General features: G+C 39.4%; 1 protein-coding gene across 1 annotated transcript; it reads left to right on the top strand.

Moving 5' to 3' along the window:
- The first annotated feature begins 2,899 nt into the window (after positions 1-2,899).
- On the top strand, positions 2,900-18,195 carry LOC311063441 (N-lysine methyltransferase SMYD2-like). The gene is made up of 12 exons (XM_084082904.1): positions 2,900-3,171; positions 6,717-6,780; positions 7,755-7,865; positions 8,879-8,939; positions 9,996-10,111; positions 10,842-10,909; positions 12,129-12,231; positions 13,104-13,214; positions 13,730-13,850; positions 14,860-15,034; positions 16,127-16,235; positions 16,444-18,195. The coding sequence occupies exons 1-12, from the start codon at positions 3,002-3,004 to the stop codon at positions 16,522-16,524; spliced, it is 1,290 nt and encodes a 429-aa protein (XP_083939030.1). The 5' UTR covers positions 2,900-3,001; the 3' UTR covers positions 16,525-18,195.
- The last annotated feature ends 1,052 nt before the right edge of the window (positions 18,196-19,247 follow it).

Below are 19,247 nucleotides of genomic sequence, written 5' to 3'. Positions count from 1 at the left end.
GATTTGGGTTTTTATTGTTTTGTTTATGCTTTGACTCATGAAAACATGCACTGTTATGATGACACCTCAAGTTATTGTCTATATATTATATTTTGTCAATGTTGTGGAACACAAGCATTCCAAACCTTCATTTCAGTGTCCTGTGAGCAGCACAGAAGGATCGTCGCGTTTGGTAGCCAGTAGTTAAAGGGACAGTGCACCTTAAAATGGCACTTTGATAATGCACTTTTAAACAGTGTCCAAGCCAGTCATATGCTGTGGAAAATATACTTTAGTGCTAAAGAGTATTATTGAACATAAAGGGTCAATTCAGGTATTTAAAGTATTGAATAAGAGTGAATATATGTACTGAAATTGTGATTAATGTGAAAATGAAGAACACTACTGAACCAAAGAAGTGAAATGTATTGTGATGCCATGGTTTTTGATAGTTGGGTTAATAAAACCAACAGATTGTCAGTTACATTCTGGAAAGAGAAACAACAAGTCAAGTCTTTTCATTGTTCCGTGTCTTTTCCTGTTTAATTCAGGAGCAGCTTTGTCACTGTGGTACCCAGCAGCCCTGGGACCCGTAACAGAGGCCTTTCCCAATCATGGAAATGTCCAAAATGTAGTCAATTAATTAATTTGGGAGAATATCTGGGAAGCAAGCATTATTCATTTTGACAAGATTTCGAAACTGGAAGTATCGGAATAGATACGATTTCGAGAGATTACATTTTTTCACACAGTTAACTGAAACTACAAAATATATGATATTCTTCTTTTCTAAGGTGAGGAACAAAATTATCAATGACCAATTTTCGGCATTAATAATAATTATACTTCATATATATAATAATTATGCATAAATTATGTCCTGTTAGTACATACTGTATCAACTGCTCTACTCAGATGTCTGGATAGTTTCTTCTTGCGCAGTCTGGGCCATCACCACCAGGTGACAACATTGGACTGCAATGGAAACACAGTATGGACGCTATAGTTTATTCTCAAGTGTACAGTATAGAAACAAAATGAGTGCATGTACTGTATGACTGTTTGAGCACATACATTGTGTTGTAATGTAAAATATAAATGTCTTTATGCAGAATAATTTACCAGATAACGGTTGATTGAAAATTACAATTAAAAGATAATAATAATAAGCATTAAATGCATATTAAAACAGATTGTGTAGAAATGTAGAATAAATCTACAATGAAAATGCAATTGCATAGAACTGTTCTCCCGAAAGAAACTCACATTTCTGACAACCGTAACAACTTTTAACCAGGCATCCTGTGTGGCAATGTAAATACGCTTTCAACCTCTACTGTCTACCTGTGTGCTGTGTACAGATATGTACAATTAATTGCATATGGATATACATTTTGTCAAGAAAAATGACAATCAATCAGACAAACAAACATTTTGTCCTAACAACAGGGTTTCCTTGAGTACTAAATCTATTTAGGATTTATTCAGAAATAGTGAAAATAGCAAATCTACAAGCTCAAAGCGTGTCACGGTGCGATGCATTGTTCATCCCAGATTAGGGACCCTATGGATTCATGTGGTTAAGTGTTATGCAGATAAGTGGGCACTTTTTTTGAAAACTGTGGGCACTATAAAGAACTCTTGGATATTTTTGGAAACTGGGAACTATTTTGGGGTATAACTGGGCACTATTGGAGCCTACTTCTCCAGTGCCCACTCTGCTTTAGTGCTCAGGTTTCTCCAGAGTCCAGTTTGTTTTAGTACCCAGTTCACATTTGCATGCAACACACTCAACCCCGAAGGGCTCCAGTCAAAGGAATTATCAGATTTGAAAGAACATGATTGATTGAATAATTTATTGGTTAAAATTTTAAACAGCACGGGGTACCGTAAAACATTTAGGCTTAAAAGGATAACAAAGTCCTGTGAACTTGTTTCCAGTGTGGTCCTATATGTGTATTTCTTGTAGATCGTACATCAATAAAGACATTCAACGCAATTTAAAATGATCACATTATGTTGTCCAGTGATGAGGCCAAACCCTGGCATATCAGAGTACATGTTTTACAATTTCAGCTCCATAGGATCTATTCCCACAGATGATGTTGGCAGCAGAGATGGTGAACCTGCCCCTGTCATTTGTGTCTCAATGGAAAAGGTAACTCTGGAAGATCAGCTGATTTTGCACAGTTCAGTTGATATTCTGGGGGGGTATGAATATTTACTAACATAAATCCTGACTTAACCCTCTTGATACATTTTAAAGGCCTACGTGTACAGGTAACACAGTATAATGCAGGTTGTGTCCAAGACATAGCTCTTGAGGAGATATTATGGGGGAGATATTATGCTTTTGGTGTTCAGGCAGAGGCTCTGAACCACTCTGCAATGTAGTTTTTAACCTGTAGGCTACAGGAAAACAAACACATATCTACACTTGGCACAGCAACACAACTGGTCATTACATTAACTACCAAAGGTTGGAGTCCTTCGTTCGTGTTCACTTCTGTCCTGCTGAATCAACTTACTGAAAATGTAAAATGTAAAAAAAAAAAGGAAATGTAATCACACTTTGCAGTACGTTCTAAAATATTCACTTCACCCATGTGTAAAACAAAAATGGGGGCGGGGACAGGCTGACACATAGGCCCAGTTTACTCATGGAAGTTAGTGTCTAGATTGGGAATTTGAAGATGACCTAATTTAAGGCCAGGCACCACTAGGCCACCACTTCCATTGCATCTGCTATTGCACATGGTTACGTAACAGTTGCAAACCTCCCTGCCAAAAGCACATTGGATATGATCTACTGGCAGGGCGGATCCTGGCACCCCCTTAATGACCCCCCTGGTGATTGTAGCGACGGGGCACGTCGTTTGTCACATGCAGATGCTGTGAACCGTGACTTGGACCCCGGTGACGTGACGGACCTTAAAGGGGGGACAAGCACAATCTATCTTCGCTTTACCTTGTGGAATATAAAGCCGCTTCGAAGGGCACTCGGAAGACCTTGGAAGTAACAATGAAGGAACAAATCGAGGGGATCGAGAGGTTTGACAGTCCTGCTAAAGGACGAGGTCTGCGGGTGACCAAGCCGTTCAAAGTGGGAGAACTTCTCTTCTCCTGCCCACCCTACACGTGCGTCCTCTCGGTTAAAGAGAGGGGGAACTACTGCGAGGCATGCTTTGCTAGGTATTTACTTCAAAGAAGCAATTATTGTGTGGCATGCAGATTCTAACTTCTTTCCTTTCTATGTGCATTATAGGCCTATAGTAGCCTAGGCCACTGTTTCCCAAACACTGGGTCGGGACCCAATTGTGGGTCACGGACACATGGGTCACGAGTAAATATCCCTTTATCTTTTGTTTCGTACATTTTGTTTATTATTATTAATAATCCCCTAAACAATGTCATGAATTTAAAACAAATTCAATGAGTTTCTCTTTTGGGTCTTCAGCTAAAAAGGTTGAGAACCACTCTGGCTATAATCTGCCCATCCGAATGGGCAGTGCAGTCTTAACACATGCGTAATGGGAACATCAATATTTAGACCCCTACAGTTTATTGTCTGTATCAGTTCATTTGATTCTTGTTCAACAAGCGCGAATACAGACCACGCTGTTTCACTGTCAAACAAGCCAGTTCATTTGCGAGTGATTCTTAATATAGACTAGCAACCCAACCCACATACTGCGTCTGCATTCCAAAAAGTAAAATGTCATGCGTAAATCTATTTAGGAGATGTGGCTCATCTTTCGCTGTGTCACTTTCTGATGTGCATAGGTAGTGTTGACTCCAACACTCAGTCTAGCAATGAAATTAATGGTATGCCTAGCCGCAAGCAACTCTTACTTAGATCCTATTTTTAATATCTGGACTAACCCTTGACAGCCCATACATCCAAACAGAAAAGTCCTATCTGATTGTATTACACATCATTAAACTCACCAACATTGCAGCTGTACGGAAAGCTTGAATTATCCTCTTATCTGCAAAGTTTTTGTTTAATAGAAATCCACCGTAGATATGTTATGAGCTACTTTATATGGAGAAATTCCGTGCAGGTGATTATTTTTCTAAGTGTTCGAGTTTGGAAGCGCTCGTTGGAAATCACGCAATGGTCCTGTGCGTACCACCTGTACTGTTTCGAGAATAATGCAGGCAGCAGGACGTTGCGTTATTGAAAACGAGCGCTTCCAAACTCCAACACTTAAAATAATCACCTGTACGGAATTTATTGACAGAAAGTAGCTCACAACTTTTTTTTATGAAACAAAAAATGTGCAAATAGAGGATAATTAAAGCTTTCTGTACAGCTGCAAATAATGTTGGTGAGTTTTAACGTCGTTTAATACAATCATAGGACTTTACTGTTTGGGTGTATGGGCTGTCAAGGGTTGGTATTGCAATTTCCTACCCTAGATTCCAGATATTATTCTTGCGGCTATGGTAGGCCTACATAAAAAAGGCCCTTCAATGTTTTGTCATTAAGGTACTATTTATTTTGTTAAACTGAGTGTTGAATATCTCTATTAACACTTTAGTGAACAGGAAATGCATTTTCAGGTTGGTATACTGTCTACTAATTGTATCCTATCAGGAGAGGGAACACACAGGATGCCGGATAAACAAGTGAATTTTTAAGTGATGACAGACAAAATTGAAACTCAAACTCAAAAATCTAAGTTTATAAATGTGTACTCTTTCCTGATTGGCTGAAAATTTCAACCCACCTGAAAATATTCTGTTTATTAAAGAGCTAGAAAGACAAGGGACCCTTGACATTGAACAAACACTGTAGTAGCCTAATGGTTACTATCTGAATATATTGTATTGCTCTCTGGTGTCCACATTTTCTTTTTTAAATACAAAATGACCATCCTTTTTTTTGTCAGGGCTGGTATGATTATATGAATAGGCTGAAAGGCTATGTAAGATGCAAGTGTGAGAGCCAATAATGCAACAAAGACTTGACAAATGACTGCATATAATATTTTGTAATTGTGTTTAGAAAATATAATCCTGTATAAAAGCTTAAAAAGGATAACAATGACACTGTGTTTAGGGACAAAAACATTCACCTTCCTTTTGCATGATAGAAAAAGCTATGACTTGGCTAAAGCTATGATGGATGCCATGTCCAGTTGATGACTGACATTGTAATTTAATGTACATATTGTACACTGCAGCTGGGCAGCATAATCCACAAGTATAGAAATTATGCAATTAGACTATGCTAATCATTTTTGAAATGCTCTTTTCGAAAGTCTGCTTGTACAAACAATCTGATGTTCAGCATTTCACTTCAAATTTGCCTAGAGTGCTGTATTTAATTGACTGAGATCTTTGAACAAGCTCTGAGAAGGTATGAAATGGCACCTGTATCAAATCTTCGGAATTATTGTGAATGATGTTATTGTTTATAGTTGCAAGTACAGTTAATTCTCGTTCCCCATGAATCAGCTCTGGTCCTGAGGACCCAGCAAAACCGCTTTTTTTTGGTCTAGATGTGCAAACGGGGGCTATTTTGTGTGGTTTATAGTGACATACATAGTGCTTTGACAATTTTTAATACACAAATCATGTGTTGCAACATAGTGTTTGTAGCTTATGCAAATGTTCAACACCTGTCCCTATAAGAGGGCTTAAGGAAAATAATACTAGATTTAAAAAAAAAAGCAGAATTGTTTTTTGATTGGTTGAATACTTTATTAGTCAAAAATATAAACAGCACGTAGTACAGTCAGCTAAAAGGATAACACAAAGTCCTGGGGACTTGTTTCCATTGTAGTCCTATGTACGTGTATATGTAGGTTAAATGAACAACTTAGTAGAATGGTAAATTAGCAATCTTGAACAATAGTAGAATGGGAACCTACTGTAGCAATAATACAGACTCCCAGGAGTAGAGCTGAGAGCTACATTTTCAAACCATCATTGGCATTAGTAAGCTACTTCTGTGATATGGTTTAAATGATTGATGAGATTTATTCCTCTCTAGAAGATTTCTATTAATTTCATCATAAATTGTCATAACTTCCACATGTTGAACTCTTGCTGCTATATGTGACTTGTTTTGCTTTGGATCAGTAAAACAGAACAGGCAACAAACTGATCCGTTCAAGACTGCTCCAGGGTTTGGCTTGACTCTGCACTAAGCACAGTGGAAGCAACCCACCTCAAAGCTGCGTTTTGGGGCTGTTCTGTTGTCCCCATACTACAAGTGCTGCTGCTATGCACTGTTTGGGATGATTGAATTGACCTGGGCTGTTGGGCTGTTGTTTGTTTGGTGGAGCAGACAGCTGGTCTACCATAAGGTCAGCTCTATTAATACTACAGAAGGATTGAAAGCCTGTGGACTCTGTCGTTTACAATGGGAGGAACTCCTGCGAACAACTGCTGCTCCCTGGGAGGAATGGAGACAAATGTAAGAGTGGTGTCTTTTTCTGTTCTGAGGGGATAATCTACCCCAAGACAGATTTCACATCATTCTTATGTTGTTATTGTTCTGAATAATGTGTATTCATCTTTTATTTAATCTTTTCTTTAAAAAAACACATTTCTCTATGTTGGGTTGAAAGTTAATCTGGTGCACTGGAGTACCTAAGCACAATGCTATCTAGGTGCGCGTGCATGCCTGTGTGTGCAAACAATCAATACATCCATCCAAGAGCATAATGTAAACACATATGTTGTAACATGCTGCTCATTAAAACCTAATGTTTGTTTATTCATAGGAAACAGGGCTTGGCGAAATGTGGAAAGTGCAGGAAAGCCTTCTATTGCAATGTCAGCTGCCAGGTAGGAAACGAGTGGAGGAGGAGGAAGAAGGGGGTTAATGACTGCAGGAATTTGAAGTTGCTCACATTATTGATTGTTAATTTGTTTTTGTCAGAAACATAAACAGCACATGGTACAGTAAGACATTAGGCTAAAAGGATAACACAGAAAAGTCCTGAGGATGTATGGCTTTGTTTCATATCTGATACAGAACGCTTCTAATTGAGTATAAAACAGAAACGTAGAATGGAATTTGATTGATCACACATGGAAGTTCACCTTGGTTTCACTGTGGATCAATGAGAAACAAAACGCAGCAGAAACATTTTTTATCCTGGGCCAGGACAGCAGATTAGAGCTCCACCAATGCCAAATTTGTGGGCCTGATGCTGATCTCGATTTCCGTCCTAGACCACCGATTGCATTTATCATTTTTTTCTAATCAATTTGAAAAACTTTAGATTTGATCAAAGTTTATATTTGAGATTTTTTTTTGATAAGATAATAAGCCCTGAGCCCCAAGAGCCCACAGTAGACATGCAAAGATCTGATTCAGGTGGAGAATAGATTCGGTGGGTTAATTAAAGATGTATAGCTTTGTGTGACGTGAAGATATGAGAATAGGGTAAGGAAAGACACAGGGCAGTCAAGGACAGGACCAGTGTATACTGAGAGCTTAGCATTGTGTTGAGTGGCATAGCACTGTCATGCTACTGTACATACTGTACTGTACATAGTTTAGACGCCCTATAGACCAACTGTTAAGCAGTATTTGTGGGTGAGTTTAATTTTGGTGTTACTGTATACCAGGCAACATGCTTGTACTGTTAATTTCATGCTCGTACACAGACATACATAAATGAAAGACATCCACAATGTTATAACCGGCTTCAGCTGTTTACTGTACCTGTGAAAATGGCTGCTGTGAAAAGGGTCAGTTTATGTCTCAAGCATCATGTTGTTAACTTGCAAAATGTTTTTTTTGTGTGTGTCAGAAAGGGGACTGGGCTATGCACAAGCTGGAGTGCTCAGCAATTATTGCATATGGTCCGAAATGGTGTCCATCAGAGTCAGTCCGTGTGGTGGCCAGGATCCTTGGCAAAAAGGTGAGTGGGGGTGTCTTTCTTGAAGAAAAAAAAATCCAACACTGTTCCTAATCATGAAATACGAATTGTTGGGTCTATTGTAGTCTCACGAGCCAGAATGTTGCCTCCCACAATTTTCAAATGCTTCCATCATACAGTCTGGAGCACGGAAGCTCCCCCGGCTTCTGTTTTGTATTTACAGTCGCGCAAATTTGTCCTAATATAAATCAAAATAATCAAAGCATATATATAGTCTGCTGCCTATCGGAAATGGAAAATCTAAAATAAAATGTAAAGATATTTTTTAAATATATTTTCGTGAACAGAAATGACTCGGCTTTCGGGAGGTGTAGATCCGGACTCCATATAGCATTCGGAGATTGTGGAATAGTTGTCTGGCTACGCGAGACTAGGTCTATTGCTACTTACTCATTGTGCACACTGGCCAAGAACGGCTACTGAAAGTGTCTAAGCAGAAGTACAAAAAGTACCGTCCAGGGAAGTTACATTGATACTGCAGATCTGTTTACATTTCCAGGGTATAAAAACATGTTGTAATTGGTCGAAAAAGATAGACACTTTCTGATGACTGCTGGTATAGAGGGGAAATTATGTATTGTTTTGTTATGTAAACACAGGGCAAACATACTATGCCTTTTTAAGTTCTGATTCTGGGGCCGGAAAGCAGACCTGTCCCAGATGACCTGCGAGGTCTGGGTGGATTATTCATGATAGCTCAAGATCAGAAATGTATTTTGGTCTTAAACCATTCAGTGCTTTATAAACAAACAGTAGCATTTTGAAATCATTTATTTGACAATTATTATTATTAATATCATTAAAGGACATGAATGATATGTGATATAATGGGTATAAGTACATATTGCTTACAACTGATGAACTATTTGTCATTATTGAATTGATTTGTATTAACTGCTGTATATAGAAGTAACCTTTGTGCATTTGTTTTTTTAAATAAAGATATTAAGAAGTGTAGAATTTTTACCAATGCTTAATTTTTCTTCTTTCTACAGAAGGCACAGAAAGAAAGATCTGCATCTGAGAAGCTTATGCTGGTTGGAGAGATGCAATCACGTAAGGGATCACTCAACAGAAACACACAAACATGCGCGCACATGAGCACATTCGCCGTAAAATCTGTGTTCATTTAATTGAATTAATTTGTAACTAAGAAAGAGGAAACATTTTGCCAAATGTTTTTGTTTTCCCAAGATTTCTTGAAAATAGCAGAGCTTGTAGATTCATTATTTTCAAATAGCTGATGTATCTAGATTTAAGTGGTTAAACTGATTGGGACCTCCGGAACCCCCTCAAGGACCACCTGGGGGTCCCCGGACCCCACTTTGAGAAGCACTGGTCTGGCAGTGGCGAAGCATTCCACACTATCTATGTATACATTAGTGTTAGCGTCAGCCTCTGGAGAATTCTTTCCCAGTTCCATTCAGCTTGCAGGAGACAGAGGTTCTTCTGTTTTCATTTTGAACAAAACAAAAACAATGTATCCTACAGACCTCTGTCTGTCTCGTCGCTGTCGGGCACGAACATCTTAATCTTTTATGTGTGTGTGTGTGTTTGTGTGTGTGTGTGTGTGTGTGTACGAGCAAGCATGAACACACTAAAATGGTGAGTGCTGCTTAAACTCTTGAGAGTGCACAAATGGATAAATGAACACTGAGGATTCTACTGTGTATGTGTGTGTGTGAAGTCTGTTAGTAAAGTGTGTATGTGTGTATGTGTGGAGAGTTCAGTTTACCCACAAGACGCTGAGTCAGTGTGCGGTCGCTGATGTGGTATAAATGGCCTCTTGTGTTAGAGGAGGTCTCTACTGTATATTGGTCTCATCTCTCATTCACCTCTTTGAGATTCATGGCATGGTGTTAACCACATGAACCCTAGCATCCCTATTCTGGGCATGTCATAATAGGCAAACATTCGCAGAAAATGGCCAGTCTAAAAGCTCACATATTGGCTATTGTCCCCAAAGAGGTTTGGTGTAGAGGGAAAACATCAAAAGACCCCTGTAGTATAAACCCATGGGGAACTCCGGTGTATTTCTATACTGTGCACATGGGTACATTTTTACACTTTCAGTTAAATTAACACTACATTCTTTCCGCGTATACAAACCAGATGTGGACAACGAGAGGAAATCGAATTATGAGGCTGATATCGCCACCTTGCATCACTTCTACTCCAAACACCTGGACTTCCCTGATCACCATGACCTGATTTCACTCTTCTCCCAGGTAGTGTGAAGACACAGACGTAGTTGTTGTCCAGCGGAAACCTTGTATGTCCAAAACTGTTACTTTACAGGAAATGGGGGGGGGGGGGGGGGGGGGGAGAACCCGTGTTCCAGTGGATGCAATGTAATTATTATTTAGTCACAAGCTCTCTTTTTAAACCTGTTCATTGGTTCAAAGTTTATAAAACCCATGGACAGACTTTACCACTTTCAATCTGGCATCCCTATTTTGGGCATGCCATTTAGGTAAAGAAAATTCAAAAATCAAGTAGCAAAAATAGCTGATCTACGAACTCGCATCACTGTGAGCAAAAAAACTAAACAAAAAAGAAGAAATATGGAGATGCAAGGTTTCTGCCTGACAGTAACAATATACTGCGCGCACACACACACACACATAGAGATATATAGATATAGATTGATAGCTCTCTCTCTCTCGTGATGTCATAACTATGCTCTGTCATTCAGGCTCTGTTTAGTGATGCTCATAATATCAGCTTGCAACTTTTGCTGTCTGCTACTGCGACACAGAATCGCATTAGTACGCACTGCCCACTTTCTCACCTGTCTAGCACTCATGGATTCTGCAACGCTAACCATCTGCCGGCGATATCTCAACAAACTCACTGCAGATAATTATACATGAGAAGAAGAATAACGACCAAATTGTTATCCAACAGGTGTGAATACATTAGTAGGATTAGTAATGGTTCCTCTCTCATGTGCAACAGGTTGCTTGTAATGGCTTCACAGTGGAGGATGAGGAATTGTCCCATATGGGTACTTCAGTCTACCCAGAGTAAGAACGCGCGCACACACACACACACACACACACACACACACACACACACACACACACACACACACACACACACACACACACACACACACACAACACACACACACACACACACACACACACACACACACAAAGAGTTAAATCCTCATCAATGTAACCACTTAAACGCTATATATACTTATCATGACAGTAAACTCTAAACGAATGCCATGCTACACTATGCCTTTCAATGTAAAAAACATAAACGAATGCCATGCTACACTATGCCTTTCAATGTAAAAACCATTAAAACAATGCCATGCTACACTATGTCGTCAAATGTAAAAAACCTAAACAAAAGGCTATGCGATGTCGTCAAATGTAAAAACCATAAACAAAATGCCATGCTACACTTTGTCGCCAATGTAATTTATTTGTAAATGTCATGTTACACTATGTTGTCCAATGTAAAAAAAAACATTAAATAACATACCATGTTACACTATGTCGTCCAATGTAAAAAAAAAAAAAAAACTAACACTGTCGTCCAATGTAAAAAAAACATTTAAAAAAATGCCATGCTACACTACAGTATTGCAATAATGTGTGGTTGCCAAGTTTCACCTGGACTTGTCTCATGGCACACCAGTGTGCCTCTGCACAATGTTTGAGAACCACAGCCCTAGAATAGGTTGTTTATACAGTAAATAAACATTAGAATAACAAAATTATGAGGAAAAACAATGTGTGAGGAGTGCACAGCTTGCTCTCCTCTTTAATGAGAGAAGTAAACAACAAAGGACAACTGATAGGCCTACATTTGCAAAGATTACATTTATTTATTTATTGACTTGGTGCCGTATGGATTTACATAATAGTCAAGACTTGTTTCTCTACCACTGTGCTTATTTAAAATTGTATTATCTTCGAGAATGGGTATTCTTTCAAGTCACTGTAACATTACGAGACACTGTAACCTGTCTTAATTGGTTATTTTTTACCCCCTTCCATTCTCAACTTCATTTTAATGTTTGATTTTATTATTTTATTTTTTATGAAGGATCACCATTAGCTGGGGTCCACATAAAAAAACATACAGACAAATACAGTTGCAAATACAATGTTGTTGTTTTTCAAACATGGAAGAGACAGGCATGAATGAGCTCAGTAACATAACACACTCTCTCTCTCTTCTCCATGCCTGTTTACCTTCTCTCCCCATCACCCTCTCTCCCCTCAGTGTTGCCCTCATAAACCACAGCTGTCTACCTAGTGTAATTGTCACATACAAGGGAGTGGCAGCAGAAGTACGGGCAGTACGGGCCCTGAAGCCTGGTGACGAGGTGAGGATAGGAGACAGCTGCACAGGGATGTACGTATGTGTGTGGATTGGGGACACGGTATGTGTTACAAGGGGGTAGGGGATGATGCAACACATTTGCCATTCATATTTGTTGAACCAGATGTCATTGTAGATTTAAGTAAGTAAGTTGATAAGTAAGCAAGCGTTGTAGATTTGATTATTAAAAATAATGTGACCCCCCCCTGGCCATAAGAATTAAGTATTCTCTGTGGCCATGTTATGAGTAAATAAAATGATATGGCATGAGACAGAGTGTGTTTCAGGAATGTTCCTGGTGACTTCCCATAAGGATATCTAAGTTTAAAACATAGGCAGGATCAGGATGTCAGGGTTTTGGTGGACATGACAGCAGCAGTCAGGTCATTGTGGCAAGACAACGCTTTTGAGGAACGGCGGGGTGTTTGTGTGTGTGTGTGTGTGTGTGGGTGTGGGGGGGGGGGGGGATCTCCTGTGTGAAGGGAGATCGTTTTTTGTTTAGGTTCAGACAGACAAGCAACAGACGCAACACAACAGCTGATTAAAGAGTCTGCAGGGTTATTTTTAGACCCACCATTTCAACCAGCTGGTCTTAACCACTTAAAACCTGGTATCCCTATTTTGGGCATGGGTGAAAGTTTCCACAGACTTAAAATATTTTCTAAAATGGCAAAAGAATTGCATAACTACAAGCTCGCAACACGTCGAGAGCTATTTTTGCTATTCGTCATACAACAAGGTATATAGGCCTTTAGGGTTAAGAGTTATGCAGCTCTTAAGGAATCAGTCTTTTAGACAACTCCTTGACCACAGAAGTAGATCTTGAAACCTGAAGTACTATTCACATGTCTGTGTGTGTTCCTGTGCCTTCCAAAGGTGATGATCAGCTACATAGACCTTCTATACCCGACAGAAGACAGAAACGACCGGTTAAGAGACTGTTACTACTTCACCTGTGACTGCAAGGAATGTAAAACTAAGTCCAAAGTAAGTAATGAAAAACCAAGACTGAAAACAAAAAACAGACAAAATAGAATGACCCTTACAGTTCAGTTCAGATTTTGTTTAGGGAATTTGGATGTGCAGATTGTAAACACGGAGATAAAAACCTTAGAACTTAGTTTAGTTTAGTTTATTCCCTAACCTTTTCAACTCGAAACCCAAAAGTGAAATTTGGTGTCTGCACGGGACCCAAATGTGCAAAAATACATGACTATTATTATTAATCACTTAAGCCCTATTTTTCAGAAAATGGAGATTTTTTTTTAAACATTTCTGAGCATCTTTTGAAACATTTTTTAAATAAAAATAAACAAACAAACAAAATCATCACCTCAACATCACACACAAGAGGGCTTCAGTACTGATAGATAAATCATCACCTCAACATCACACACAAGAGCACAGCAGTATTGATAGATCATTGATAACAGTATTATCCTAGTTTACAAGCGGCTAATGTTCTCCAACTCTAACATGTCATCTTCTCTCCTTGGTCTCAGGACAAGGCCAAGCTCAAAGTGCGTAAGCGGAAAGATCCCATTGCGCCAGACGTCATCAGTAACATGGTCTGCTACGCTAAGAAGATCACGGGACAGTTCCGAGCAGCCAAGAACGAGAAAAATATCCTTTTGTAAGATGAGGTTTTCACACGTTCCTTGCGCCATTGATCGTCTAAATAGCGCCTGGAGACATGCTGTACCTGTTCTTGAAAAGCCTATCAAGTGTCTCCCTTTCACGTTGACTTTCAAAAGATAGTTTTAAGTTAAGAGTAAGAAGGCTTGAACAAACAATATACTGTGTATTGTCAGCTAAGCGTTGAACAAACTGTATGCACACTGAGACAGCCTACTGTATACTTGTTCTACAAGAGCCTCTTTGCTCTGAAAATGTGCTCTCAAAACCAACATATGTAAAGAAATGCATTTAACGTCTGTGTGTGTGTGTGTGTGTGTGTGTGTGTGTGTGTGTGTGTGTGTGTGTGTGTGTGTGTGTGTGTGTGTGTGATAGTATATGGCATGTTGTGTGTGTTACTTTACCGTATGACACCCACATGCTCAAATAATTCAGTACACAAATACATATTTATTATTTCACTCAAAGCTGTTGAATCAACAAAGTAGCTTCCCACTGTTACCTTAAAGGGATAGTTCACCCAAAAAAAAATAAAACTTATTTTCCATCAATTACACGCCCCATGAAGCCTTGAATTCATGGAGTTTTTGTTTTTATCGCATTCCTGAGCCAATAATTTGACGACTGGCAGATAGACGTTAATGAGTCAAAGTTGACACTTTGAGTCTTCTACCTGCAGTGGTGTAATGGTGTTTTTTTTTCCCCCGCCGGTGGCGTGCACCATAACGTGCTATACATGCCCGTGCGTGTGAATAAATACTGGCCACACACAGTGGTGTCCTGTCCAACGACCAAAACACCACTGCCCACCGGAGCCGCCACCGATCATAACATTATTGGCTTAGGAATGCGACAAAAACAAAAAAAATCTCCATGAATTCAAGTCTCCATGGGGTGTGTAATCGATAGAAAAAAAGTCATTTTGGGGGTGAACTATCCCTTTAACAATAGCTTTTCAAGTTCAGCCTGTGCCATTGCATCCTTGACTCTCTTGCACCCCCTAGCGATTTGCTGGAGATGTGTGAACTGTCCCTGGACAAGATGGGAACTGTGTTTGGTGACTCCAACGTGTACATGCTCCACATGCTGTACCAGGCCATGGGGGTGTGTCTCTACATGTGCGATTGGAATGGTGCGATCAACTATGGCGAGAAGATCGCGAAACCTTACAGGTACTACAACTGTCTGGAATGGCCAACATCTCAAATCTAGCAGGAGCGAGTCATAGGGCTGGGCTATTGACCGAAAATATATTAAAATAGCTTTTTACAGACCCAATGGCTGACTTAATCTTGCTCATGTAGGTTAATTGAATAATCGAGAGGCTTTTTTTAAAACGTATATATTTTTCTTATATCAATGAATTAACTATTTGATTAGATTTTTTATAATCGACTAAATCGATTGTCTGATTAACCACTTAACCCTGTATTATACTTCAGTGTACAATGGTGGTGTACAAAAAGAGAGAAAATAGCCGATCTACAAGATCACACGCTATTTTTTATTTTTTTAATAATCGTCCATTAATCGTAATCGGGATATTGATTTTTTTTTAGTCATAGCCATATTGCCTGGCTAGTCATACCTTATACAGGGTCCCCACGGTCATGAAATTCCTGGAAATATTTTGAAATTAAAAAAATAATAATCCAGTACTGGAAAAGGTTTGGAATTGATCAAACTTCATCAAAGGTCCTGGAATTTATCAAGGGTCCTGGAAAAATATTTGGCTATGCATTGTTTTTGGCTATTGATTTGTTTTAATACAAAACCTTTTCATAAACATGTATATTACACAAAATATGTAACATAAGTAGTTTTTCGCCGAACAGGCTGTGTAACACCCCATCCGCACTGCCAGCGATGCGACGCGACGCGAGCGGGCGATGAAATCTCATTAAAATACATGTTTTTGAATGAGACCGTCCTGACCTACCGCAAGCGACAACGAACCGTGCAACGACGTTGTCCACCCCTCCTATTTTTGCTCGCAGGCTCTATTTCAGCGAGGTTTCGCGGCTGTGCCCCACCCCCAAACACTTTTTATTGTTTTTTATTTATTTATTTTGCTACACTGCCTATATTTGGGCATTGTACATAGGAGTAAGAGACACATTATTGCGCTGAATGATTGTTGTATAGGCCTGGAAATTGGGCTAAATATTCTGGAAAAGTTTTGGAAAAGTTTTGGAAATTCATTGCTAAAAATGTGTGGGGACCCTGCTTATAGTCACTGTGCAAATCCTCCTTGTCCTGTGCAGTGAGCTGTATCCACCATACTCTTTGAATGTGTCCTCCATCTACCTGAAGTTGGCTAGACTCTACATGTGCGTGGAAAAACCACTCACGGCCCTGACTTCTTTCAAGAAGGTAATGATTTACCAAGCTAGTCTGAAAGACTCACAGTGGGTTGCTGAACATTTTCAAATACGGTGCATCAGTTTCTATACAATACAGTTGCTACATATCAACTTACTATGTAGCCACTAATTGTTGTGAACAAAAGTGAAGAATACTAGATTGTGTGTACATTGCTCTAGCTGCTCAAGTGTGTAATGTATGTGTATTGTATTTACAGGCAAGATCCATCATGGAGGTGGCTCATGGGAAGGATCATCCGTACCTGGAAGAGCTAAATAAAGAAATGGAAAAGCTCTGAATGACGAGAAGCGCACCTAAAACGATGTCAACTAAAAGCAGTGGTTCCCAACCTTTTCTGGATCAGGGCACACTTGAAAATCTTGAAAGCGTTCGTGGCCCACCCATCTGACCACTTAACACGGCAGCTGATAGTTGTGAAGAGGTCAGATGGGTTGGCTGTGTGCATTTTTAGAGCATGTGTATTTTAAGGATCTATCAATCGATTGTGTTCTCTAAGTTCCTATTTATTGGTATCACAAAGAAAACTCAGTCAGGACTCATTTAAAGGTTTAAAGAAAAAATACTGTGACTTTTTTTTACATTAAGTTTTTATATTATATAATATATCATTACATATTATAATCATACATATATATAATATCATTATTTTGGGGCCCACTTGCAATATCCTCATGTCCCACCAGTGGTCCCCGGCCCACAGCTTGAGAATCAACTCTAAAGATCAGAAGATCTGTGTAAAGATACTGACAGTCAGTACAGTTGTTTGATTCCACTATTTATCTATAGATCTTTACTTTATTCTTTGTTTGTTTATTTGAGAGGGGTAGCATATATTGATATAACAATGCAATCTGAAACGGTACAGTACAGTTAAGAAAGCAGTGTAAGCAAGAGTTGGCAAGAATGTTAATTTTCATCTTCAGTCCCTGACATACAACAATCCTATCCTACGTATGGTCTGAGCCCATATATGACAAGGCCCCCGTCACTATTACCCCGTTTTCACATAGCCAAAGTGCATGAAGTATAGTGGAATTTTCCACAGATCGGATCAGCGGTGTGACGTTGGTACAGTAGGGGGGGCTGCGTAGTGGCCCGAGCTTCTAGTAAAACAAAATGCCACAAAACATAATACAATACAAGTTAAAACAGAAATACAAAACAAGTACTGGAAAGTGTATACATAAATACAATATTTGGCTCTACACCAAGGTGTGTAGAGGGTCACCAAAACTGGCTTCACCACAAGCTCAACCACAAGCTCACAACGCATCGTTCAAGTGGTTAATAGAGCTTGCCGTCTGTTTTAAGAACAGACTCAAAATATAGCAACGTGAATGATACCAAAATAATGTATTCAAAGTCTGTACAACTCAGACTTTGTGATGGCCTGGTGTTTTGGCCGTGCTGCTGCTGGCGACTTTTTTTTTGGATGACTGCGTTATCAGCTTTGCCAGATTCTCATGTTCCGTTTCCAGTGAGCTGAGAGCCTCCTCAGTCAGGTCCTGAACATGATTTATCAGAAACACACTGACCTCCTTCATAACCTCCACCGTGTCAGCCTGAGCTCTCTGGTTCTCCACCGCCTTCCTCAGGGCCTCATTCAGTGTCTTGATGGCAGAGACACTCTGTTGAAGAGAGGCCTCAAGAACCTCGTGCATGTCCTGCTTGAACTCCTCCTGTAGTTCTGAGCTGGAACTGACTGTTCTGTTGCTCCTACTCAGTGGTGGAAAGTAACTAAGTACATTTACTTAAGTACTGTACTTAAGTACAGTTTTTAGGTATTTGTACTTTACTTGAGTATTTCCAATTTCCAATACTTGTACTTCTACTCCACTACATCTCAGAGGCAACTATTGTACTTTTACTCCACTACAATTATTTGAAAACTTTAGTTACTAGTTACTTTTCAGACATAAATTATGACATTATAAAACATACATTAACCACTTTAGCCCTATTGTATACATAGGCTATTTGAAAATAGCAGATCTACAAGCTCACGACACGTGAGCTTGTAGATCTGCTATTTTCAAATATTTTAGTACTTTTACTTTTGGTAGGCTACTTTAAGTACATTTTGATGCCAATCCTTCTGTACTTTTACTCAAGTACATTTTTAATTCTGGACTTTTACTTGTAACAGAGTATCTTTATATTGCAGTATTGGTACTTTTACTTAAGTAAAGAATTTGAGTACTTTTTCCACCACTGCTCCTACTCTTTTTTTTTTCCCCTGTCCAATTCTCCTGGCATGGAGACCTGACACGCCACTGGAGCTGACATGGACCGTAGCATGGTCAGCGGTGCTGTACAGGTTCTCCTGAGTGGAGTCAGCTCAGAGCAGATAAACTGCTCCTCAGTGATGTGTTGCTTGGTCTCCTTGAGTGCCTTGTTGGTCTCCTCCAGCCTCTGGTGTTTTTCTTCCAGCTGGATGGTGCACTGCTCCAGTTGGCTCCTACTGTCTGTAAAAAGCTCCATCACCTTCTTCAGTTCCTCCTCTGTGGCAGTAATTCTCTCCCTCTATATATATATATATATATATATATATATATATATATATAGTATATTTGCCTATTTTTTCCTCCTGGGAGGTGATCTGACCTGTCATGTGATTGTTTTTTATGATTAATATTTTATTTAGACGTTTTTTTATTTTTTATGAAGACACACAGTAAAACCAACTAAAAAGCGGTCAGGGCACCTAGGCTCCAATGTAGCCCGACAGCACATCGCGAGTTCGAGTCCCGTTCCCGTCGATCTTTGCTCCATGTCTCTTCCCGTCTCTCTCTCTCCCTGTTTCCTGTCTGCCTATACTGGAAACTACAAATAAAGGCCAAAAAGCCCCCAAAATTATCGAATAAAAAATGTGCATTGCACATCTCGACCCTAAAAGTATAAATCATAATGGCAGTATTTGATTGTTTTTTTTTGGTTGGAAGGTGTGAGTGGGCTCTCTCTCTCTCTCTTTGATTCTGGTACACACACCCTCTTTCTGAG

This window comes from Gymnoscopelus microlampas, assembly GCF_963454915.1.
Source record: "Gymnoscopelus microlampas genome assembly, chromosome: 16".
Lineage (NCBI taxonomy): Eukaryota > Metazoa > Chordata > Actinopteri > Myctophiformes > Myctophidae > Gymnoscopelus > Gymnoscopelus microlampas.
This window is presented reverse-complemented; position numbering and strand designations above follow the sequence as displayed.

What these genes read in the sequence shown, in the direction of transcription:
- LOC311063441 (XM_084082904.1), top strand. Translation starts at nt 3,002, where the DNA reads ATGAAGGAACAAATCGAGGGGATCGAGAGGTTTGACAGTCCTGCTAAA. An exon ending in CCAGGATCCTTGGCAAAAAG is followed by an intron (nt 7,866 to 8,878) that starts GTGAGTGGGGGT and finishes TTCTTTCTACAG; the next exon opens with AAGGCACAGAAAGAAAGATC. An exon ending in TGATTTCACTCTTCTCCCAG is followed by an intron (nt 10,112 to 10,841) that starts GTAGTGTGAAGA and finishes CATGTGCAACAG; the next exon opens with GTTGCTTGTAATGGCTTCAC.